Source organism: Sturnus vulgaris, chromosome 6, assembly GCF_052056855.1.
Source record: "Sturnus vulgaris isolate bStuVul1 chromosome 6, bStuVul1.hap1, whole genome shotgun sequence".
NCBI lineage: Eukaryota > Metazoa > Chordata > Aves > Passeriformes > Sturnidae > Sturnus > Sturnus vulgaris.
In genome coordinates this window covers 9,538,363-9,563,093 of record NC_142248.1, presented here as the reverse complement: position 1 = coordinate 9,563,093, position 24,731 = coordinate 9,538,363, and the positions used below count along the sequence as shown (strand labels likewise).

Sequence of the window (24,731 nt, the reverse complement as noted above, 5' to 3'; positions counted from 1 at the left end):
TAAATTTTAAGCCTCACCCCTTCAATACTATCAAATAATCTGTGACAAAAGAGGGGAACCAGGACCATACAGTTTCTGGAGAAAGTCACTGTTCATATTGACTTGTTACAAACAATACAGAGGAATCATTTTTAAAATTCAGTTTAATGTTATTTAAATATTGTCTGGGCTAAAGATTAGGCTTTATTAATTTATGTGCACAAGTTTTAGTTCAGAACTCCCAGGATATTGAGTCCAACCAAACACTACAAAGACACAGGGCAAAAACTCATTCATAAAAACAACTATATCTTCTGCTACTCAATTATTCCTGTATTTCACTTCTGATTCAGCGTCAAATTTAAAATAGTTTATGCAGGTTTGCAGGCATTGCTGTTTTAACATCCTGAGATAATTAACAAATAGTTCTTCAGAATGTCTGCTGAATATGGTAAAGGAACATATGGATTAATTTAAATGTCACTAAGTTTCAGAGAGCAGCTAGTAATTGAGAGGTAGTGGCAGTAACTCTAGTGTCAGCCAACACAAACTATTCACAAACTGCCCCAGTTTAAGTGCACAAAACCACAGCACTTACCAGTAAGGGCCAAACCTCCACTTGTAACAGAGCTCTGTTCCACAAGTGCATGCCCATCTCAGGTTATGAGAGAAGACTGTGACTACTAAATCGAGGCAGTGGAGCAATGAATGGCATCACATCAGGTAACACAGGATGGAGAACGCTCACGATCATCTGCTACCACAGTGTGCAAACTCACCATAAGCACCAAGCAGCATTATGCCAACTGCAACCCCAGCCTAGGGGTCCTGTGAAAGAAGATTTCAGACATCTGCAGAAGCTCTGGCATAGATCTGTTGTACAAGTACTAATTTAAAGCCATGTTTTTACTGTAATCAGGCAAGATAGTTTCAGTAGTGGCTCTTATGCAGAGACTGCTGGTCCACCTAGCAAACAACAGAAGCAGCAGTTACATGGAACAGATTAAAGTCTAGCATAGAAGTGTGTGATTTTAAACCTGCCTGTCCAAGTCTTCAATAACTCTGTTCTAGCTACAGAACAGATGTGCAATTTACACTTCACAACCAGTTTTCACATGGAAGTGCAGTAGCAAGGTGAAAATACATCACCTCCATAGAAATGAAAGGGCTAGAAAGGATAAACAGCCTTTATCTTCATTATTTGGAGCTTCTGAAAAAGGCTAATCACTCATAAAAAAAAAAAAAGAAGTGGCTACAACTTTTGCAGACTAGTTCAATTGGGTGTCTTAGTTACAATATGGTAACATCTGATGTTTAAGAGCAAAAAGAATGTAGTGAGTGAGGTTTTACCTGCATGAGGAACACTGCTTAACCAGATGAGTTCAGGATAAATGAGTCCATTGACCATACACCATTGCTACTCTATTCCTTATCAACAGCAGCAGGCTCCCTCAAAGAAAGCTCTCTCAGATGGGACCACACAATTTGGGTAAAGGCATCACAAGGACTAGATAATTCAAAATAAGCATTTCAGCAAACCAAATATTTTCAAGTTACAGAAACTTATTCCAAAACAAAAAGCAACTATATGAAAAATTTACTACTGCTTATAGAAGTAAGAGTGCAAAGTCTCAGGACTGCACCCACAGACAGCATATTTCCACTCATCTTCCTTACAGTTTATCCAAACCCCAAGGTTCATGTCAGCTTAGTTCAGTTTCTAGATGCCCAGTCACTAACGTTCAGGAATAGAGTGACCTCTAACCAGCAGTCGCTGCTGCTCCTATAGAGGCTGGTATAGTTAATGCAAACTTTATTTACAAAAGACACTTAAATTAGTTACTTCATGCCATGTGTCCATACAGAATCAACAGTTCAAGGATTACATGGAGAAGAATTCACAAAATTAAAAGTGAAATCACTAAAGGTCTTCTAAGAGTTAAGAACTAGGAAAAGATTTTAAAGACAACTTTACAAATAAAAACCCCAAGTCATGAGAAACTAGTCTGAGCAAGAGGATGGTTGTTTACAGGTCTGTACACTAAAACTAATACACAGACAGCCTTCTATTGTCAGAGATGTTCATTGAGAAGCAGATTATGTACAAATACTTGTGCCACAATGACTCAACCCCCCCAAAATCCACTGTATTATACATAAACCAGTTTGTATACATTAGGCCTAAACGAGGCCATTTAACTATGAAGACTTCTAGTTTAGTAAACTAAAGCTGAAGACAGCCCCAAGCAACAGCGATACCGTCTCTTTGCATCTCTATTTGCGACTGCTTTTTATTCTCTCCAATCTTTTTTTCAAGTCATCAATATTGGCTGCTGCAGAAGAGGGTGAAGCCAGGGTAGTTCCAATGCCAGAGGAATGAGTCTGATTGGAGTCCAGGTCCAGATGCTGGTACTGCTCCCGGGACTCACGCAGCTGGGAGAGCTTACTGTGAAGCATATCTGTAGAGGATGCGACTGTAGGGAGCGTTGGTTTAGAGAGCAGAGACGTCAGAGGGGGTCTGTCTTCCTGCTATAAGGGAGAAAAGTGAAGTGTTGAGACATATAGTGGTAAAGGCCATATAAAAAGTAAAATCATAATCAATGGCTTTTCATCTCTGCAGGAAGCAATAAAAACAGAGGAAAGGGAAGGAGCACTACAACACAAGTGGATCTGGAGCAATAAAGTCAGTTGCTGTCAAAGTCAGAACCATGCAAAGCTAATTACAATACTCAATTCTTATAATCTGAGTAGTTAATGTTTAATTTTATGTCAACAGGGACACAAAGAAACTAGTCGTTCAAGATCAAAAAATTCCCTGCAGACCAGAGTTTTACTGAGACAGACTGCCAGAGTCTTGAACAGCCTAAATTCTAACACAAGAGAAAAACCCCTGCCTATGTGCAACATCAGCAATGAATTTTGTAGAAGAATGAGAAGAGGAAACTTTAGCTGACTGGCAAGACTGAACCTGTCAAAGACTTAAAGTGTCAATTCACCGTTCTTTTATCAATTGATCTTTCCATTTGAGTTACTTACCTCGTTACTATCATCTAGGAAACATTTCCCCTCCTCAGAGCTCTAAACTGATACTCAAATTTGTGTCAAAGGTTAAAACAGTGATGCATGTGGATGACTAGACCTAGAGTGAACATCACTTCTCATGTGTCTGAATTCAAATTTCAGGAATTGGCACTAAATTCCTAATACACAGATCACTGAACTATAAGGAATTTTGGTCCACAGGTTTCCAATACTAAGCTCATTCAGCATTCCTGTACCTCAGTAATCACACATCCAAAATATATAAAAAGTCAAAGTTTTAATTCAACTCTCATGGTTGTTTCAGAACAGAAAGATCTAGAATTTCCACATCATTCATCTTTGAGGAGTTAACATTTAAAGAACAGTTGCTGTTTGAACCTGAGACTCACCTTCCCAGCCAAGGGAAGATAATAAGCTACAGGCCTGTAGGAACAACCTGCACATAACACCAGTGATGCAGACAGAGTGGACTGAAATAAGCCTACTTGGCAAAGCAGTGAGTTTAAAGCCATTTATACTAGGCATAGTCACATGCAGTAAGTAGCTAGGACATACATTATAAATGAAAGATCATAAATTCTGATTGGAATCTGCCTCCTGGCATTTGGATTCTTAAAAAAAAAAAAAAAAAAGGAAAAAAAAAAAAGAAAGTGCAAATCAAGTGCCCCCCCAGGAGATTTACAAGTGTTGTCAAGTACAATACCTTTGCGTTGTCAAGGCCACAACGCTGCCTGAGGATTTTTAATCTTTCCAAGTAAACTGAAGGCCCCACTTCCTCCCCATTTGTGTTTCCTATGGATGAAGATACAGTGTGGGTAGATGCAGGAACACATGTACCTTCCATCTGAGGAGAAATTCCTGGAGGATGAGGGGAAGGAAGAAAGGTAAAAAAATTTAAAACATTAGGAAAGTGTAAACCTCTGTCAATTCCTTGAAATAAGATAAGATACAATGCATGAAGAACTAACCAACCTACTATTTGCTAGTTATTTGCATTTGCTAGTATAGATGTATCTGGCTTTTCATTTCCTTGCAAGTGACAATTGAAAGCCAAGACAAGAAACGGAGAAATTTAAGGAGTGGCTGCAGAGCAGCTCCAGAAGTGCTGACGCCAATAGCTGAAGAGAACAGTGTGGGGAGAGGAAGATGTTGATCTGCATCAGCAGTGATAATGTCCAGTGGGAGAACTGAGCAGCTGGCAAGGTGGGAAACACTTGGAGTTGTCCATCTTTTTCTAGTTTAGTCATACTTTTGGGCTTACCACTGATTCTAACCCTTCTTTATCTCTCACTTGTGCAACTTGAAGCTTTTTATTCCAACTCAAGTCTCAAAAGAGTGATTTCTGGAATGCACATAGCAAGGTTTTTAAAGTTTCCTTACCAAGAGAAAAGGAGTTTACATGATGAAAAAAAGCTTTCCCACTATTAAAAGAATTGCAAATTCTAAGACTTAGCATGGACAAGGATTTGTTCTCACTAATTTATTACAAAGATGTTTAAAATAGAAAAAGTATAAGGTTAAGCATTTATACCTTACTCTAAATAAAGCACTGTTGCAATATGGAACAGCATGTTTTATTATATCACACTTAAAGTTAGGGAAGAAAAAAAAAGACAAATGTGACAAATAAATTTGGTTTTGAAAACTCTTGAACTACTATTTCTCAGCTGTACAGACTTTCATAATGAAAGGTAGAATTTTCTGTCCTACATAGCTGGACACATTTAGGAAGTTCTGAATGAACCTTGTATTATCCATCTTCCTAAAAGAATCTACAATACAGGGATAGGAAAAGGAGCAGTAGTAGAAAAAGGCTAAAGTTTCACAGGACACTGAAACAAGTAAGAAATAGAAGTTAGAGGTAGTTTTGCTAGACTGTGTATCACCTTTTACTGTCAGCAAATAATTTGTCACATTCCTTGCCTAATATTTAATTAAATACTCCTTTGTAGTTATCTGCAATGAAAAGACTCAACAACAAACAGTTTTGCAGTAATTCATCCAATTAAAAAGCTAATTTATTGGAAAGGGATCACCACAAATTCTGCAGAAACAGTTCATGGTGTTTAAAATAAGCTTTCCAATTCCACAGAAAATAATACTATTAAAAAGCCTCCTGTATGTTTGTAGTAAAAAGATGAAAGGAGAATCTGACAGCTGCTGCTGCTGTTTTAAACCAGCTTTATACCTTGCAGAACCAATTCTTGATACCAGACCCATGAAACACAGATTAATGTTCAACCCAGACTACAGGATGTGGATTAAAACCACATGTTTGCCAAGCCTTTCAGATGTTTTCTACATTTAGCGTGGTTATAACTTGTTTTTGTAAACAACGAATGCATACTCCCTACAAATGGCACCTCGTGAAGCAACACAAGCAGCAAGAAAATATATGGCTTGCTTCAGAAATCCATAAACGTATGCAAATATTAATTTCTTCCAGCAGACATGTAAGTAACTGGTCGGTTTCTCACAAACCAGTTTTGCTGTAACACGTACCTGTAGAAGTAGCAATGCGTCCTTTCCCTTCCCGTTCTGTTTCTATCAGTCGGAGGCCTCTTTCCACATAGCTTTGGAAGAACTGTGAGGAATTTTTCAGGAAGGGCTCAATGTCTGCATCAGAATATTTCTTTTTGTATTCATACAGTTCTGCCAGACCCTGGGAGGGAAGAGTTGCTATGTATTACTACAACTGCTGCATGCACCATTCTATGTACCATGCTCTCTTTCTTGCAGGAAGGGGTCACTCACCTCCTTGGTGTTCTCCTTTGAGCCAATCTTCTTAAATATTTCTGCTAAAATATCGTTCACTTTGGCTTTTGAAGCCTTTTCCTCCTAAATAAATAAACAACAGGAGACTTTTAAAACAAAGTGAATAAAACCAAACAGAAATCAGACAAACCCATGGCACCCTCAGACCTGCTAGCTGCATACAGAGCTTCCATGATGAAGAAAACCTTGAAGTGATCAGGGTTCTACACAGCCACCTTATACAGAGAATGTGAGCAAGGACATCATGAAGCTGTAGATCTACTTCTGAGAAGTGTTTAAAACCTGTCTTGGATATAGCTAACTTTTAGTAGATCAGATGCAGTACCATGCAGTCTAAAACTTATGCTGCACATTTGAATTTCCTGGAGAGTACTTCATCCTGGGATATGCACAGAATACTCAGGTAAACACACAAAACAAATTTCCAAAACAGCCATAAATAAAAATTTTGCTTTAGAAGAGTATTTTCAACATTAGCTGCATGTTGAAAAGGGAATTACTACTTGATATTCCAGAAACACAAAATTAAGTTTGTTTCTTAAATAAATTGCTTTACACTCTCTTTCCCCTGCCAACAGACTTTCTTTACTTACTATGCGAGAAGCTCCTTTTTCTGTGTCTTTATCAGCTTTTCCAGTCTGGTCCATGGAGTGTTTCATTACTCTACAAAGATGAGCTTCTAGCTCAGACTCATTTTTGTTGTCTATCATTGTTAAATGATCTAAGATCTAAAACGAGAAAAAAGGGGAATTAAAAAAAAAAGAAATACTCTAGAGGCTGAATGAACATCCAGTTTAAAAATACATGATTAGTGATTGCTCTGACCTTGGGCCCTTTCAACTTGCACAGGGTGTGAAGCAGAGTCTTCAATGTCCTAATAGGGAACTCACTCTTACATTGCTTCAGCTTCTCTTTGGGAAAGACTTTCATGAAAATGTGGATATCTAGCAGAATCCGATCCAGATTGATGCTATTAATGGTTTCTGGAAGAAGACGCACCATTCTCCACAGACACTGGAACGAGAGGCTCACTTAAAGCAAGACAACTCAAGAGAGAAGCACTTGATTATATAATGAAAAGTTACATAACGCTATCACTGAGCCACTTCACTCTGCTAGCACATCATACAGACATGCACTGTGTCTGCTGCTCAAGCTATATTTGCACTGGTACATACTTTCTCTTTGTAACTGGCTGTACAGTACCCACATCTTTCTTTAGAGCTGATGGAGAAGTCAGCACCTGACTTATGCACCTGTAACAGGAGACTGAATGCTTTGTGTGATGAAATTTCAGCAGTTAATATACATATGCTATGTACACCCACACACAGCACAAGTTCTTAAGGTTTAACATCATTAATGCTTGAGCTGTCTTTAAATCATGCCTGTTACAAAAGGGTGTTGTATGGTAAGAAAAGATCATGCTCATGGCTTTAAATGTAGACATTTGCTTTATTCACTCTGCCTGTCAATACAGATGACAGGATACAACTCAGCTCCAGCCTGGCACTGTTTGAATCCATTATCAGTGTGGTGCCCAAGCAAACAAACCCAACAGGTGACCGTACACCTCTGTAGGGAGTTTGTATTAGTGTACCCAAGTTTCTGTAAAGTATTAACAGGTGTAAAGCTCCCCCCTAAAGTCCTTATATGTGACACTTAATATGATCAGAATTACAGAAGTTGTAAGAAGTATTTCAAGTTATGGATACTAATTTTTAAAAAATCCATCTGTTCTTTCAGGTAAGATGATTCAGATAAACCATGTAAGTTCAAAATCTCGACTACAGGCTCACCTTCATGACAAGTTCTGAAAACTTAGGAGCAACTTCTAAGTTGGCTGTTGCTAGAAGACTGTCTTGGAGCAAAACAAGCAGAGCACTAGAAGAAATAAATTTATAAAGGTTACATAGAAAAAGTACTATACACAAGAAAAAAAAGATGCCAACTCACCACAGAACACCACACCAGAGACTGGGGTTAGCCCAGCAGTTGTGCAACAGGGCTTTCCTTCTTTCATTCTTGTATGTTACAAGAACTTAAGATAGTCTGTTGAACTTCAAAGCACAAAGAATCATACTAAGCTAGTTCGTTTAGACTGTCTCCAGGTGTACAGTAAAATTTTGATCACAATCAGTGATAATTCTTTATTAGCTAGCTGAATGATTCTATAGACATTGGTCTTTGCTTACAAAATAACTAACAAACTTAGCCATTCAAGGAACAGAAGAGAATAGAGCAGTAATTGTGTCGTTTTCATTACACACCTCAAGATATTGGTCTGGTCAGACTTCTCCAGGACTTTCACTACCAAGAGGTTGACTGATCGGATGACCTGCTCACCCTCCTCAAGATCTTCAACCCGAGAATCCAGCATTAATGTAATAAGACCATGCATTAGGTCTTTAAGTACACCAGTGGATGCCTCTCGAGCCAGACTCTCTATCTGAAATAGCTAGAGATTGAACAAAGTGTTAGTTTCCCCTGTGCACGGATGCTTTAGTAGAGAGACTTCTCTAGACTGCATTGTTAACCTTAACACCTCCCTGTTTCCCACAACAGTAAAAACAGCCAAAACTATGCAGAAAGTTATTTCTGAGTGACTTCTGAAGATACTCAGGCCACCAACTGAGCACTCAAAAGGTAAAGAATATTAAAACCAGAGCTTCATAGAAGACTTAGTGGCTGTATTTTGCAGAAGCAGAGAATTTTTTCCCTTCCCCAACTTCTCATTCCCTCTCTCTCTCAAAAGGTGCACTGATGAGCAGCTGGCAACAAACCTTTGTAAGAAAGACTCAAGAGTAAGCTAAGCTAGGTACAGAACAGATGTTCCATTCTCCCACAACTTCTGCACAGAAGTTATTTGCTCCTCACCTTGCCTTTTACAGCAAAGCCTTACCGTGATCATGCTCCCAATAATACAGCTGTAAAGTCTGACGATCTCATCTTTGTCCAGCTTCTCATCTGCCATGTGTGTATTGTAGATTAACCGGAGCTGCATAAATGTGGCTATTAGGAATTGGTCGATGTGGCCAGACATAGCTTCTGCTTTGTCCTCCTGTTTGAGCACCTCATCAATCTAAGATTTAAAAACAGAACACTCTAGTAAAGTCAACATAATGCAAACAGTGCAAAATAACAAAAATTTAAATACTTTTCTATAGGAAAGGTTTTGTCCAGACCAATTCATTTGCCAAGGCATTTGTATTCTAAGCTTTTACCCATAATCAGGAACTAGAGACTTGTATTGCTAATCCAAAACCAATCAATTACTGGTATTTTAGAGAAGTGCAATCATACCCTGCACACAAATGAAAACATCAACAGCTGCATTATAGATTCTGGAATTTACAGCTTCATGAAATCTTCTGGAAAAAAAGACTTCTAAGTAGTTAAAGCCACCCTAAGCCCATGCAAAAACTATGGGGCAAGACATCCTTTTGCTAAGGATGTCTAAAATAGTTTAATTTTACAAGTTAAATCTCAGTGACTAACTGGCTTTTACAAACTCATAGCATAAATAATTTGACAAAATCACACAGAAGCACTAACAAAAAAAGCATTAAGTTTATTCTACATCTTCCAAGTGGAATTTCTATTGCTAAAGCGAGTCAGATGGCCCCTGTGCACTTAGTTTTGTCATCAGGGAGATTCTGAGCAGAGCCCACGTCACCTGACATGATTGCTCCACCACAGTGCAACTCATCATCCTCGCAGGCAAAGTTCTGGTAGAGAGTGATTAGTTGCTACCTTAATTCACTTACCTGTGTCAGAGCCTGGATGCTGGTATTTATATCACCACTGGCTACTTGGGAAATGACAAAGTTGATAGTAGAAGCTGTGTTACTGTGCATGTCATCGAAGTGTGGGGACACAGCACGGATTCTAAAGGGTTGAAAACAGGATTCATTACTTTTTGGAAAGCTACTTTAATATACACTTAAATGGTCTATTTCAGTGATGATTTAGATACAAGGGAAAAGGATTTCATTCTTCCCTGAGGATTCTCAAGGAAGGAATTATTCCTTTTACCATCTCTATTGCACTATTTGTAAAGACACTGACGATGCATTCAAAGACTCAAGATCCTCTAACTACAAAAATGCCTAGGTAGAACTCATGTTTTTCATTAAAAGTAACTGCCCTCCAGAAGAATACAATAGACCTTTGTTTTGCTGTCTCTTCAAGTCAGCTGACATTATCCTCTTATGAAAACAAGTCTGAATGTCGAAAACTAGCACTATCAATTCACCTTCTCAAAATACTTTTTAGGCAGCCCTGCTGATTTCACTTAGGATTTAGAACTAAACTCACTTGGGCTCAGGAATCAAGACTGGCTCAAAGATGTCATCTAGTTTGTGCTGTACAAGTGCTGGCATCTCACATCTGACAGTTCCATTGTCATTTTCGATTTCATCGAGGTCCAGCTGAAATTCCCGTGGAACTGTATGTGTTGTCTCAGAGTGGCTGCCCACGTTGCGATTTTGACTACAGAAACCAGGAGAGAGTTTTAGTTTATTTATACATACAGTGTTTATTATACATACACCAGATGCAAGAATATTAGCACTAGCATTCACTGGTAATCCTGAAGTTCTCATACTAAAGCTCAAAACAGGTTTTGCAGTTTGGATTATATTCAAGCCCCTTAACTCCCTCTTGCCTTTCCTCCTGTACTTAGTAAAACAAACTTCTGTAGGGCAGAAGAGTGGCTGCTATTTACTTGCCCTCCTAGATTCTCTTGTAAACCACAAGATGCCCTGTACCTCTGCTAGGTATGCATGGTTTGAGATAACTAGCACACTTAACAGTAGGAATACAACTTTAAAGTTTGAGTGGCTTTTTTCCGCCTTTGGTTTTTTAAACAGTGGAGAGGATGCACATGTACAGAGCAACCTCACAAGCGCCTCTGAATCTAAGACCCTCAGCATCCCCACATGACCTATGCTGCATACCAGATTTTTCAAGGAAGTATTTTAATACATCGTTCTCAGCACAGACTTTTATTCCAAAATAATGAGCAGGTGGCAAGGAATAGTTTCTGAGCTTTTTGATTTGGTATTGCTGTCCCAGGCTCTAAAACTCACAGATGCTTATCCATTTCTGTGCTTTATGTCTAACATAGCTAGAACAGGGTGCAACAAATACCAAGTTTAATGCAACACATTGAAAGTTCTCCCAATATTTTGAACAGTTGCTTAATGTGGAAGTGCCATGTCTATCTGCAGCTTGATCTACAGTCACTTTGGCAGAAACCTGTATTTCTGTCTTATTTCTTTAATTCAAAGACCTCTAAATAACCTAGCACTAGCTATGGCAAACCTGTCACCCTCAGGAAGGGATGGCTAGGATAGAAATTAAAGACAAGAGCCTTGCTACCAAGGGGTTAGTGGGCAGTACTTACATCCTATAAGTGCGATACATAATTCTGTCCATGGAGAAGCAGTGAAAAAAGGCACAAGACCATTTAGATAGATTTCAAGACAGACAAGACAAAAAATTTCAGACATTTAGTTTTATATTATTTGGCCATTTTTCACAACATGCAAAGATGATGATACAAGAACTAAAATGACATTATCAGACATTAGCACATACACTATGCAGGCTAGAGACCATAATGGAATATTACATACTTGAGTTTGGAGGACATGTCCTCAGCTTGTCCCTTGCGCATCATGCTGGCGTTGGTGCTGATGCTCTGAGTACGCTGAGGTTTCTCCTCTGCCTGTCTCACTGGAGCAGAAGAGGGTCTCTTGGCTGAACGCTTTATTCTTTCCTCCAGCATGCTCATGTCTTTTTCTGAAAGCTGTAACACACAAGGCTTTCACTCAACCCGAGCTGTATGGGTTTTAGAAATGTCAGTCACCTACAGGAGTCACACCATACTTATCAGTGCAGACTGAGGTTCTCTAATATGAAGGTGGGAACTGTCAATGCTACATCCTAGCAGCAAACTCATCAGGACACTCTGGACTGTCAGGTGCTACTTCAAGAGCTAATTAACCTATGCTGACAAGCTGTAATACAGAATACACCTATTTCTAGCCCACATAATTTTCAAGATACAATTCATCTTGAATTCAAACTACAGTACGATCCCATGTATGTAATTGTTGCATGTTTTGCTGCAAAAACTCCCAACAAATAAAACCCCACCCATCTTTCTATATCTCTATCAGCAGACCAGGCAGTGCTTTAACACTCTGGACCCTGCCACAGAAGCCAGAATCCTTCTGACAGTTGTCCTGTTCAATGTACTCATAATTCAATATGAACACCAGATCAGGCAACTTAATGCTACAACTCAGGCAGTAAAAAGATTCTTATCTACCAGACCAAAGACTATAACTCCATTTGAACAAAAGAAGGCATTACACATGAGAAGTATTCCCCAGTATCCCTATGACTTAGAAACCTTCCTGAGAACCCATAGATGAACCATACTGAAGCTCAGAAAGTCATGGTTAGGAATGGCTGAATTGTTCAGGTGCTACAGTTTTCCATTTAGCTTGAAAATCCAAAAGCCCATGTAAAACTGAGGCAGAAGCAGACTGCACTCTGAACAATAGTTAAATAGGATTGAAATCTAAAATGTTAATGAAAACGTAATATTAACTCTCATGGGAACAGTTACCAGAGAAAATAAGAGTCACATTAAATTTCAACTTTTCAAGATGCTGAAGTTTAAAAAAAGGAAAAGAAAAAACGAGGGGCAGCCTTGCTTCCCCTGCTTGTCATATTCCATAAAATATCCACTCAATAGCTTGTGCGCCCTAAGGCATATGACGCAACACAACAAGGCAGCAAAGGCATTAAAATATCTATCACATTCCAATCAGTTTTAGTGCTGCTAGAAACATTGCCAACATGAATTCCAGAGAACAGAATTGTAAAAAGTGATCTAACTGATCTTGATTCAGATTAGAATTCAGTGTACTTATTGATATGCACAGTAATTATAAACACAGTGAACAAGCTTTCCATTGCTGGACACTGGAAACTGAGATTTTCCACCTTTAACTTTTACTGCATTTTAGATGATAATGGCTAAGTATGACTTTCAGAAAGCAAAACAGCAGCAGTACAAACAACACACTGCATTTCATTTTTAAAGTGTCAGTACTAAGACAAAGCAAGTGAGACAAACTTACCAGACTTCAACTGCAAAGCAATTGAATAAGTCAGGCATAAAAAAAAGCTGAGGACTTAATGGAGTCAACATTAGTCAACAACTAGCCTTTTTTGACCAAATAAGTTATCCAAATATTCTGAATCAGATGTGTACAGTTGACTATAACGCAAATTACTCTTTAAAAACAATTTAATTCCCATGAAGGTCAGTGTTTTCTCATTTTTCCCCCAGTTTTCTTTTTCATTCATGCACATCCAGATTATATACACCTCTCATATTGGAGACAGGCTGAGGTTGGGAGCATGCTGAAGAGAAGGCTCTGGGGAGACCTCACTGCAGTCTTCCAATACCTAGAAGGGGCCTACAAGAAAGCTGGAGAGGGACTTCTAACAGGAGCATGCAGTGATAGAAAAGTGGTAATTATTTTAAAATTAAAGAAGCTAAATTTAGATTGGATTAGAAATTCTTGACTGCGAGAGTGGCTGAGGCAATGAAACAGGATAACCAGTCCCTCAACGTGTTCAAGTGTCTATGCCCACAGCAGGGTGCTTGGACCTAAATGGTTTTTAAGGTCTCTTCCCAAACTATTCTATGATTTCATATATTCTACAATCTGAGATTAACCAAATAGCCATCAGAGGATCTATGATATACTAAGTTATTTTCAAATCTACAAAATGCTCTTGATGCCAACAGCAAGATGTACCATGACCAATCACATGCAAAACAGCACTAATCTCCAACAAAAGTGTAAAGACTTGAAGAAAACAAAACCACCACACCTTAAAAAAACCAAAATCCCACAAACCAAACCAAGCACAGCACCCTAACCCCCATAAACTTATTTGCAGTTATACTGACATTTCCAATCAGCTTGAACACTTGGTCGCCATGGACATTGTAGACAGTCACGATGGTGTTCAGGGCAGCGTTGCGCACAGTGTTGTCCCGGTCACCAATGTGAGTTGCCATTTCTTTTAAGGCTTTCCCTGGAGTTGGCTGGCACACATTCATGCCATATGATTCAACCAGACATCCGAGCTCTTCCAAGCATTCTAAAAGAAGACAGTAACATATGCACATTCAGCTTTAAACCTGCTGGAAGAGACCCCTCCCAATTCCTGTGTTGCTTGCACAACTTGGACATTCACTGTAGAGAACTGCTAATCACAAAGCTGATGATAGGTACACTCCAAATGATTTAGGGGACCCATAGTAAGCTACAGCAGACTACTTCACAGGTAATATCTAAAAGTTGTCAGTCACCCCTCTACACTTCAAGTATTTCCCATAACAATGTATGAGCAATGTTACAGTTAAAAATCACATTCAGTAAACAGTTCTGAGCCTGCAATATTATATTATGTATGGAATTCAACTTTCTGCTTATACCAGGATAAGATATTCTCAAAGTGACCATGGAGTTTCTTGAACTACAAACACCACAACTTTATTATAGACATTACTTGTGGTGAGACAGATGTACAGTGTAAAGACATTTCTTGATCAGATTAACTGATCCCCTTGGCGAGTAGGAAAATAGTAATTCTACTTGAAAATCTAATCCTTTAAACACTTACAAACACCTGCATAAAATGTCATGTGCATGCAAATCTCACATCCCAGCCAACATTCTTATGCTGGGTTTTTCAAGATGCAAACCAAAGCAATTTCATGTACTTGGCACATGTGCAGTTCAACAGGCCATTTCTCACCTGCACGTTGTTTGGAGTTTTTTGATTTTGTCCCCTCCATGATAAAAGGGAACATCTTGCTGGCTGGATAGATGAAACACATTCTGTTCAGAATGGCACGCACATCCTTACGGATGACATCTTTCGGTTCTCCTACCTAGTGGAAAATTAAAGTAAAAATAAAAATTAAGAAGAAGGGAAGAAATACAGAATATTTTATACAGTCTCATAATACTTCTGACTATTCGAAATAGTCTTAAAAAAAACAGAATCATTCTCCAGGCAAAATCCCTTTTTTGTCAATGGCTTTTAAAGGGAAATATGCAATATAGAATCATAAAGGTGAGATAAGACAACCTTAAGATCATGAAATCAAACTGTTAAACCAACATTGCCAAGTCTACCACTAAACCACATCCCCACGTGTCACATCTACACATCTTCTAAATACTTCCAGTGATGGAGACCCAACCTCTTCCCTCAGCAGCCTGTTTCAGTGATTGACAAACCATTCAGTGAAGAAATTTTTCTGATATCCAATGTAAGCCTCCCCTAGAACAACTTGTGGCCTCTTGCTCTCATTCTATGCACTTGTTATTTGACAAAACAATACCAACACCCCCTTCACTACAACCTCCTTTCAGGTAGTTATAAAGAGCACTAAGATTTCCCCTGAGCCTCCTTTTCTCCAGGTAATAAAACCACAGCCTGTTGAATCTCACACCAGCAACTGGATTTAACTCCATTCACAATAAATTCAGAATGAACATATTGCAGTGTTTGATGGCATTCTGCATATTCCTCATGAAAAATATTACTTTCTGTAAAACAAACACTACCTTTAGGATAAGATATGGGATGAAAGAGGATGCTTCATTTTCGGTGAGGTGATATTCTTCTTGACTCAGCAAATTGAAAAGTAATTTAAGGTATTCAAGTGCTTTCATCAAAACACTTGTGTTGGTATCAAAGAACCGCAGGGTAAGCCATTTTAGGATCAAATCCAGGCAGCTGATGACTCCATCTTTTTCACTCTCCAAGTGCTTGAAGGAAGTAAAAAAAAAGGTTATGTAAAATGAAACACACATATACACTGTTCAACAAGAAAACAAGCTAAGGTATGTCTAGTAAGATAATCTACATTTATTGGTAGATTCTTAGAACCATACATACTTACTTTTAACTTATACTGCTTTCTGAAATTCTAAGTCTATGGTGAGGAAATTTTTTCCTTCCTCTGAGAAACAGTATTAATAACCAACTTTGAAGTAATTTTCAGAGGTATGTTTAGGTTTCAACTACACAGAACAATGTCCCCTGGCTCCTCAGAGAATTTCTATTCGATTTTAATTTGAGCAGTATCTTTCACGGCAGAGAGTAATTTTTGATCTTCTACCACAGATCCAAACTCACCTCAATCATAACAGTAAGTGCTTTGTTGTGGTGCTGGAAGTCTGCATGAAACATCTCATCCTGTAGCCACTTGGCCACACAAGTAGACATCTGAGTTTTTAGCTGTTCAATATATTCATCACGGGGAGTAGTGAAATTCCACTTTAACACCTGTAAAAGGCAGCATTTAGAACTCACAGCAAGCAATACCTTTTCTTCTTGACAGACACTGCTGATTGAATGTCTTTTAATTCTGCTTTAGAATCCGCTTTCAAAGCCTTCTTACAGCCAATAAGTAATGAAAAATCAGCAGTGTTTGCTCACTTTTTTTTCCATGACAAGTTTTCTTCATATTGACTGGTAATCTTTATGTCATTATCTCAATACTTATCACTTCAAAGTTGTCGTTTATAAGCTCCAGACAGGTCTATCTACTAGCAAGTTACAAATAACATGTATAGTCTCAGTAATAGAATTTCCCTACAAATTGCTGAGTGGGGCAGCTCAAAATAAGTATATTAAAGCATTTGCAACGTACCCTAGAACTCTGACATTGTACCTGAAAACAACTGACTAAGCTTAATGATACTTCATAACTTGAAAAATGTAAAAAGGCCTTTGGCTTTTATGACAGTGTATAAACGCACAAAATTTGAGAACCAGAAAAGAAACACCACAGTAAGCCCACTATTGATGCATGAAATTCAACTCAGAAGTCAGACTCCAACAGATGGACAATGGCTAGAACATGCCACAGCATGTTTAATTCTAAATTAAAAACTAAATAATGCCTTAAAAGCCTCAACTTCAAACCTTGTGAACACATCCTGATTTATCTCACCTTCAGAGCTTTCTCTTCTTTCATCCTCTGTTCCTTCCCGTTTGGAACAATGATAAAAATAGGGCCTGATTTATCATCATCCTCCTTCAGGTTAGGCTTGCTTGGCACCTTCTTTCCCTGTACAACCTGAAAGAAGGAAGGTATTAGCAGGCAACACAAGCCATATATATGCCTCAGTCCCTGCAACTGCAAGCATTAGATCCTTGCCACCCTCATGCTGCCTTAGGTGTACAAGAGCCAGAGAGAAGCTGAAAGAAAAAAGTTGATTAGAAGTTTAAAAGAATGTGCTCAGCTGCTGTGGAAGCAATACCCGTGACAGTGTGCACAGTAGTACCCTGTGAATTATTGACACATCACTCTCAATCAGTGTGCTAGTCACCCACACACATCCCTAAAACCCAACGTGGTACCTGTTTGACAGACTGGCTCTTTGTCAGACTTGCACCACCCTTGCTGAGGCTTGCATTAGCTTTGGACAGGCAGGCATTACCCTTGGACACATTGCTATTAACATCTGACTGCTGTAAATAAGCCATAGAAAAGTCTTTGCTGTGAATGCATTAGAAGGTTTGGCATGGAAACTCCTAAGAGTAAACAGCTGTCTGACAAAAAAGATCTTAACTCTACTAGCAGAGTTCTGACAGAACACTGCAACAACTTCAGCAAACCTAAAACATCCTTCAAGGTTTGTTCTGCTCATTCTTGCCATGAATATGGACCTACATCAAATGTTCTTGTTACAGCACTACTTCAGACAAAGGAAACAATGGGACTGTAGAACAACTTGAGTTATTTTTAGTTATATACATAGGACAAACTTTATTATTAACAGCAAAAAAAATTTCCTGTAACACAAACCAGAAAAATCTAATCAAAAATTGACTGTAATCAGATGAGATTATTATGTTTTTAAGCATACTCCTTCCCTTTTTGCAGTTATCATTGAGAACTTTTTACCCTTCATATACTGTAAGGCAGAGATTATTTCTTTTGATACATGGCTTCAAAATTAACATTCATATGTAACAATGGACCTGGAATGGTAAGAATGAATTCTCCATAGCACAATCAAAGAGACCAAGAAATTCAGAACAGATTGAGCTGCTCCTAAGACCGATTTTTGACAATACAGACTTTAGGAATTAAATAGGTAATGACAAAAGCAGTAATCAGGTAAGTGATATGGGAACACCTGTCATTTCAGAGTTCAGACAAGCATGAAGATTTTTAATAAAAGTTGTCTCTAGCAAGGAATACACTCTTCTACCTATAATACATTAACAAACCACAGCTACTAACTTCATAAAACTGATTTTACACAAAAGGCAATCAACATACCTTAGTTTTAGAGGAGAGTCCTCCTGCTTTGGCTTTTTTGAGATCAGGCTTGGATTCCACGGTATTAGACCCCAAATCATCAGCATATGCTGGAGAAACAATAGATGATTTAAAGTTACCTAGAAGCCCATTTTGGGTTATCAGATTTCTGTTCTTAGGACGTAAGAAGAACTGTTTGTGGATACAATATGCTTAATCACACACGTCTGAGGATTTTAGACCCACTGAAGAAATCACTTAAATTCCATGTTAGCATACAAAGCTTTCTTAATTAAGATCATGGTGTGTCAGCCAATTTGTCATTTTTCAAAACAATTAAAAAATGTAGACATATATACTGTGCAGGCCAATGTCTAGAGCTGTAGTTGCACTTGGCTTGAGCAGGCAAGCTAACCCCAGCAGGCAGGACTACTTCTTCAAATCCCCTAAACCCATCACACAAGCATTCTGGCAGTCCCACATTTTCTCACTACACTGAGAAAATGGTCCAGATAGAAAAATAACGTGAAGACAATTTAAGAAAACATTATATTAAAATCAGACTAGTATTAGTAAAAATCTTCCCATTTAGCCCAGCTTGGTTTTAGCTTCAATACCAAGTAGATATTTTCAAGTTTTCAAATAGCAGCTGACAGATGGTTGTGTGGAAAGGAAACACCTTCCTACACTGATTGAAATGCAAGAAAGACCAGAACCCTAACTATGCTGAATACTTCTTCTCCAGCTATGTATGCTTATTCCTGTGGCATGTAAAACGGCTTCAAAATCCACCATTTTCTCAGTCATTTCCCAAAATGTCAGAGAGGTTACCTGATGCAGGCTGGAATTTGGCTGGAGCTGCTCCTCCTGCCACTCTGGAAGATGCTTTAGCAGGAGGAGCTGGTTTGGCTGGCATGTTGGCTTTGGCTTTCTCAAGCATGGCCAGTACCTGGTCTTTGGAAGTTGGCTAGAGAACAAAAATGCAAAAAAGAAGTGATACATTTTGTAATGTCTATCATTAATCTTTCCAATACATACTACAGACAACAAAAACAAAAGTAGTTACAAAAAAATCCATGTTCTGTTAAGCATTTTCTAAGGATGGTCATCTTAAAACATCATTGTTCTCAGATACTTTTGTTCTGAGTTAAAACGTATTTCATTAAAGTTTCTTCTGCAAGATCTATGGGAAACATGTAAACTAGCAATGTGTTCTAGGTGAGTGCTCTTCAGACATCAGTGCAGTGCCTACTCACCACTCAGGGGTCCATAAGCCAAACCAAACTGCTAGAAATTATGTTAAAGTATGAGCACAAAGGCATAGAGTGGGACAGGAACTAATATGGAAGCTATCTGCAAGTAGATTTTTTTCAGAAGAAAAGGAGAGTGAATAAATATCAAGCTCTTGAAGTAATAAGCCTGTAATGGCAGTAATCATTTTTGAAGCAGAGAAAGCTCTAGCTCACAGATCCTGATACTATTTTCAGTTCCCCTGAAAATACTCAATGCAGACAAGCTTACATGACTCAAGACAGCGTGTCATGAGACTGTGAATAGGCCTTAACATCCACTCATTCAAGATCACATGATCTAATCTCTGTAATAGAAGTACCTTCAGCTTGCCAGTGGCTTTTGCCATCTTCTCAAAGCCGAGATGCATCATGAAGAACGGCAGGGCATCCTGTGCCTTTTTGCGCACGTCCCCATTTCGATCTTCAAGGCAGGAGTACAGGTGAGGCACACACAGGAGCAGGTCAGAAGGAACAGAACGGAGGGCAGGCAGCTTCTCAGCCAACCAACCAAGAAGCTGAAAGAAAGTTTTGAAATAAAAGCTTTTAAAGAACTGTTCATAGTGCTGTGTCAGACCATGAGAGTCTGAATAGAAGTCCTTCACATACCATTACATTCTACAATATAAGTAGGAAAAACACACTCAAACTTTCTCCAGACAAATATTCTTGAACAACATCAATTTTCATATCAGCAATTACAAAAATTAACAGCTAAGTACACCATGTTAACACACAACTATCTTGAAACTTTAAGCCTGGTCTCTTCGCAGGCTGTTTCTTCCTTTTGAAAGGAACAGAATTCCAACTGCTCTTCTTAATGTCTCCAGTTCTGCTCCATGGTAAATTTGAGGGAACACACACTAGCTCTTAAAACACTAATAATCAAAACAGACAAATTTCATTTTAGAGGCACTGAAGTCTAAATGAGAGCTACCATGCAGGGAGAAAGCTTAGCCTTTTGAAGTTTAACAATTTTATGTCAGTACAAATACACAGCTACTTGTTTTCCCATATAATGGTAGCATTGTGTCATTTCAGCCTGCACAGATAGAGAGTCCATAGCACATAAGGTTATTTTGATTTGACACACTTAAGAAGTTTCCTTGACAGAAGCCTACCTCTTGTCTTAGGAAAGGATTTTCTTTTTTGAGCTCTTCAGACAGGTCTTCTCCTTCCAACCACTCTTTCATGCCAGTTTGTTCAGCCCAGGCATTCACAGTTGCCAGTGCAGCAGCACGAACATTATTCTGCAGCAAGAAAAAGATTTAAGAAGAATAAACCTAAACAGGGGTCAGAAGATTATGACAGAAGAAGCAATAGTCATCCTTGCTATGAAAGCAAAAAGCTTCCACACCACAGACTTTGAAATCTCTGTTTTGCAGCTTGAGAAGTCTAAGATTCAGGAGAATTTAGTTCCAGTGATATCAGCTGAAGCAATCTCCAAATCAGACACGATACTTATCTATCATAATTTTTTAAAAATAAGTTTAATAAAGAGGATGAAAGGGTATCTCTAAAATTATTTTTACATGCTACCATTCACTGATGACAATTCTGGGAGTCTAACTCTCTAAGAAGCTAAAAATTTGTGGATTATATAGTGCTTCAAAGAGAATGCACATTCATAAATCAAAGTAAGTGGATTAGGGAGCTTGCTATTAGGGCACTCTCATTTAGGATACACATGAGCAAAAATCAAATCAGGAATGAGGAAGCCCTCTAACTCCTACCAATTTCCATCTTTAGTATTTTTTCCAAGCAAAACTTAGAACAGCACCCTTTTTAAAAGCAGGTATGTGAAGTTATGAGAAGCCAGATGGAGTATTTAACCACCATGGTTCTTTAAAACATTATCAGTCTAGACATGACTCTACACATACGACCCTTTCCTGCAAGCTGAATTTGAGGAAAGCTAATAACTTAGCAGACTCATTTAGTGAAGTATGAACCATATTAAATGCAAAAGTAATATCCAGGCATGTATGTAAACAAGAATTCAGCATCCTTGCTTTACCAACCTCTCCCATCTTCTGTCTCATTGAGGAAAAGAAACAAATCATGTGCTGCAGATAAACACAGGCTCATCAACCTCTCTGACAAGGTCTTGGTTCCCATCAGCTAAATTCAATTTATCTTCACTCACACTTCAAGCTGATTATTTTCCTCAACTATTCAGTGAGTCCACTATAAGCATATTGAAGTAGGACCCAAAATGGACCATCTTCATCCTCATAAACTTGACACATTTGATAAACTAGTTAAATCTTGTGCTTGCAGTACTTTAAAAATTACCACCGTAGAGTGTTCAAACGAGCACACAATCTTCTGTCAGCATTATAGTGCTTACAAGTTATGTTAGTATTACGCATTTTAATAACAGTGTAAGCTAATCACAATTGGTCTTATCCTTAAACCATGTACTTGTAACTCTCCTACCAGTCTGGGGCTCTGAACAACGTAGTCTAGTGGAAAGTGTCCCTGCCTATGGCAGTGGGGCTGGAACTAGATGGGTCTGTAGGGTTCCCTTCCAACCTACAAAGTTCTGTGACTCTACAAGAGGAGCTTGCTGATACCTCAGGATAATTGGTGAGTTAAAAGAAGAATTTTACAGTCACAAAAATCTCAGCTCTTGAAGACTCCTAAAGAGAAAACAATTTGAACCAGGAGATTTTTATCTAGCCCTAGAACCAGTCCAAGTCCTTCCATTGTCTGGGACAGGTAGATCCAGCTTCTGCTCTTTTTCCTACTCACATTCCAAGCAGAGACAGCTGAGTATGCCATCGTTGATAACTGCCCATGACTTCTGGCACAAGATATTGGCACCTTCCCAAGCCTCTTTACCCATTGCTTCAAATAGCTCTTTCCCCTGGCCCTAAGCTTGACTTTGACACAGCATCCTGGCAAACTCGATGCTGATGTTATTTATACAAACTTCAGTGTCAGCTGTGAATGTCCTATGTCTACCTATACTTCAAAGGTCTCCTACACAAAGACAACAACAATGTATATTGGAATCCACGGCAATACACTAAAAATTCTACATGAAACCTTACCAAGCAAACCTGTTCAATGTTTAAATTAGTGTACTTTCAGCAGCAGAAATATGCATATAGTCACCACATTCATTTAAAAGCCAGATTGTTTCACTGGGTTTAGTCACAAGGAGGGGAATACATCTGAATATACATTCAGGCACATATTTATACTTGAATATTGTCATTCAAGCAAAAACTTTTAAGGAAGTTTTAACTACCATCCATCTTTCAGGCATGGTTTAGATACACAAAAAGCAAAGAGATCTTGATGTCTGGCCTACCTTACTATCTCCTAGAACTGTAATGACAGGAATCCCCAAATTTTTCACATACTGTTTGATATTGGGACCCATTGCTGTTGCTAGTTGCTGAAGAATACTCAGTGTTTGCTGCACCTGCACACAAGGAAAAAAAGACTTTAAATAAAAGTGTTACAAGCATTTGTGCAAAACCTGCCAGTTATAGAGGGAAAAGAGACACTGCTATATATTAGGCTTTTTACTTAAGAATGTCTGCTCAATGACACCTATTCCAGGCCTTCAAATTATTCACATTGAAAAACAAAAAAAACCTCCATACTCTGAGTGAACTGAATTTCAAGTAAAAATACTTTCCAACAAGGCACAATTCACTTTTGTTGCAAACAACGCAATTAGTCAAATTCTTTTAAGATTTCCTTATATTACATTCAGAGTAAAGGAAGATTTTTCTTTCTTTCAAAGCATTTTTAACTTTAAAAAAAGGCAAATATTTATTAAAATAGGCAAATATATGATTTGGAAACACACAGTTCACTGTTTTCCAACTGTTGATTTAATGACATTGAAAGAGACCACAAATAATAAGCAAGATTCAGAAGTCATAACTACCTTAAGTTTTAAGCTGGAAATAACTGAAATTGGATTTTGAAAAACATACCAAGATTTTATTGGAGTCATTGAGACGACCCTTCAGGGCAGCTGGAAGTTCTCCTATGTTTGGCTGTATGAACTTTGCTTCATTTATTATGCTTGTCACTTCATCTAGACCTTCCTTTCTGATCTTCCAATTTTTATCCCCAATCTTAGACACTAGTTCTGCTGTGATCTTATCACTGCAAGAGAAAAACAGGTAAAGTGCCCATTTACTTAATAATATCTCTATTTGTATATAAGTGCTTTAACACCACAGATTTTTGCATAGAAAGCATTTATAAATGCAAAGTTTTGAATTGCAGTGGAAGTATATCTTCAGGTGCTAGAATCCAAACCTACCCAATATCTGTTCTTGGCAGGAGATCCACAACATCATTCCCAACCTCCTCCTGTTCTTCTTCTTCACCATCATCCACACCTCCCACGCTGTGCCTGGAAATGCCACGAGTTGGAGCTGGTGCTGTCTGTCCTTGCATCTGCAAGCAACACAAAATCAGAAACAAAAATTTTACAATTTGTCATTTAACATTAAAAATAAAACCACTTGTATGAAATGAATGCACTGGCTCAGGACAACAGACTTCTAAAACATGACACTAGTCAAAAAACCCCAGGAATTTTTAAAGTTCATAATGAAAAAAATGACTATTGAGATAGCTACACAAAATGAATTTGCAGCCTTTGTGCACCATCTTAAAGAATGTGGTTCAATTACGAGCCCAAGGGTTAGAACATGATATTACTACAAACTCCAGCTACTAAAGTTTCACAGCAGCTTTAATGACACTTGGTAGGTAGCAAGAGAGCTCCACCTCATACCTTTTCAAATTCTGCATCTATCTGGGAGAGAAGGGCTGGCTTCTCATCTTCAAAAAACATTCGCAGAGGAGGTCCCACATAAAGATACATTACTCCCAGCAGTGTAATGGCAGAAGTCCTCACAGCCTGCCAGAAAGAGAAAAAAGCACTCAGTCTTCAAATTAAGGAGTGATAATAATTCAGGATTAAGATTCTAAATTTACTCACTGGGTTAGTTGCAGCAAGAGCTGTCTTCACATTACTGATGAAAGCTTTGACATTCAATCTGTGGAAAAAAGATGTCTCCCATAAATAAAACACAACACAGGAAACAGCATCAACAAACAAAATAATCACAGTATGTTAAATAAAAAAAGATACCCCTAGACAGATTTACACAACTAACTTAGATGCAGAAGACATGTATACTCATAAAATACCATCACAGGTATATAAAGGAAGGTTTAAATTCCTGGATCTTCTGTTATCTGTGCAGCCTCAAACACTGCTGTCC

At 38.3% G+C, this 24,731-nt stretch overlaps 1 protein-coding gene and 1 non-coding gene across 4 annotated transcripts in view; both read right to left on the bottom strand.

Moving 5' to 3' along the window:
- Positions 1–125: 125 nt before the first annotated feature.
- CKAP5 (cytoskeleton associated protein 5) overlaps positions 126–24,731 on the bottom strand; it is a 52,871-nt gene continuing 28,265 nt past the window's right edge. For 2 of the 3 annotated variants that reach the window (XM_088166881.1, XM_088166882.1), the window contains exons 19-45: positions 24,446–24,503; positions 24,239–24,364; positions 23,759–23,895; positions 23,424–23,598; positions 22,787–22,900; positions 20,589–20,717; positions 19,791–19,985; positions 19,010–19,145; positions 18,200–18,288; positions 16,862–16,987; positions 16,042–16,191; positions 15,468–15,671; positions 14,650–14,785; positions 13,796–13,989; positions 11,436–11,608; positions 11,204–11,227; positions 10,114–10,287; positions 9,564–9,684; positions 8,699–8,878; positions 8,067–8,254; positions 7,596–7,680; positions 6,622–6,810; positions 6,390–6,524; positions 5,776–5,859; positions 5,524–5,683; positions 3,725–3,879; positions 126–2,508 (exon numbers count right to left, since the gene is read on the bottom strand). In XM_088166881.1, the coding sequence (XP_088023007.1) occupies positions 2,254–2,508; positions 3,725–3,879; positions 5,524–5,683; positions 5,776–5,859; positions 6,390–6,524; positions 6,622–6,810; positions 7,596–7,680; positions 8,067–8,254; positions 8,699–8,878; positions 9,564–9,684; positions 10,114–10,287; positions 11,204–11,227; positions 11,436–11,608; positions 13,796–13,989; positions 14,650–14,785; positions 15,468–15,671; positions 16,042–16,191; positions 16,862–16,987; positions 18,200–18,288; positions 19,010–19,145; positions 19,791–19,985; positions 20,589–20,717; positions 22,787–22,900; positions 23,424–23,598; positions 23,759–23,895; positions 24,239–24,364; positions 24,446–24,503 (3,892 nt within the window). In that variant the 3' untranslated portion in view covers positions 126–2,253. The remainder of the gene's footprint in view (positions 2,509–3,724; positions 3,880–5,523; positions 5,684–5,775; positions 5,860–6,389; positions 6,525–6,621; positions 6,811–7,595; positions 7,681–8,066; positions 8,255–8,698; positions 8,879–9,563; positions 9,685–10,113; positions 10,288–11,203; positions 11,228–11,435; positions 11,609–13,795; positions 13,990–14,649; positions 14,786–15,467; positions 15,672–16,041; positions 16,192–16,861; positions 16,988–18,199; positions 18,289–19,009; positions 19,146–19,790; positions 19,986–20,588; positions 20,718–22,786; positions 22,901–23,423; positions 23,599–23,758; positions 23,896–24,238; positions 24,365–24,445; positions 24,504–24,731) is intronic. The other variant, XM_014881827.2, reaches the window with a different exon arrangement.
- On the bottom strand, positions 9,405–9,515 carry LOC148223307 (small nucleolar RNA SNORD67). Its single transcript, XR_015804683.1, has one exon. It is a non-coding gene; the product is annotated as a small nucleolar RNA SNORD67 (small nucleolar RNA).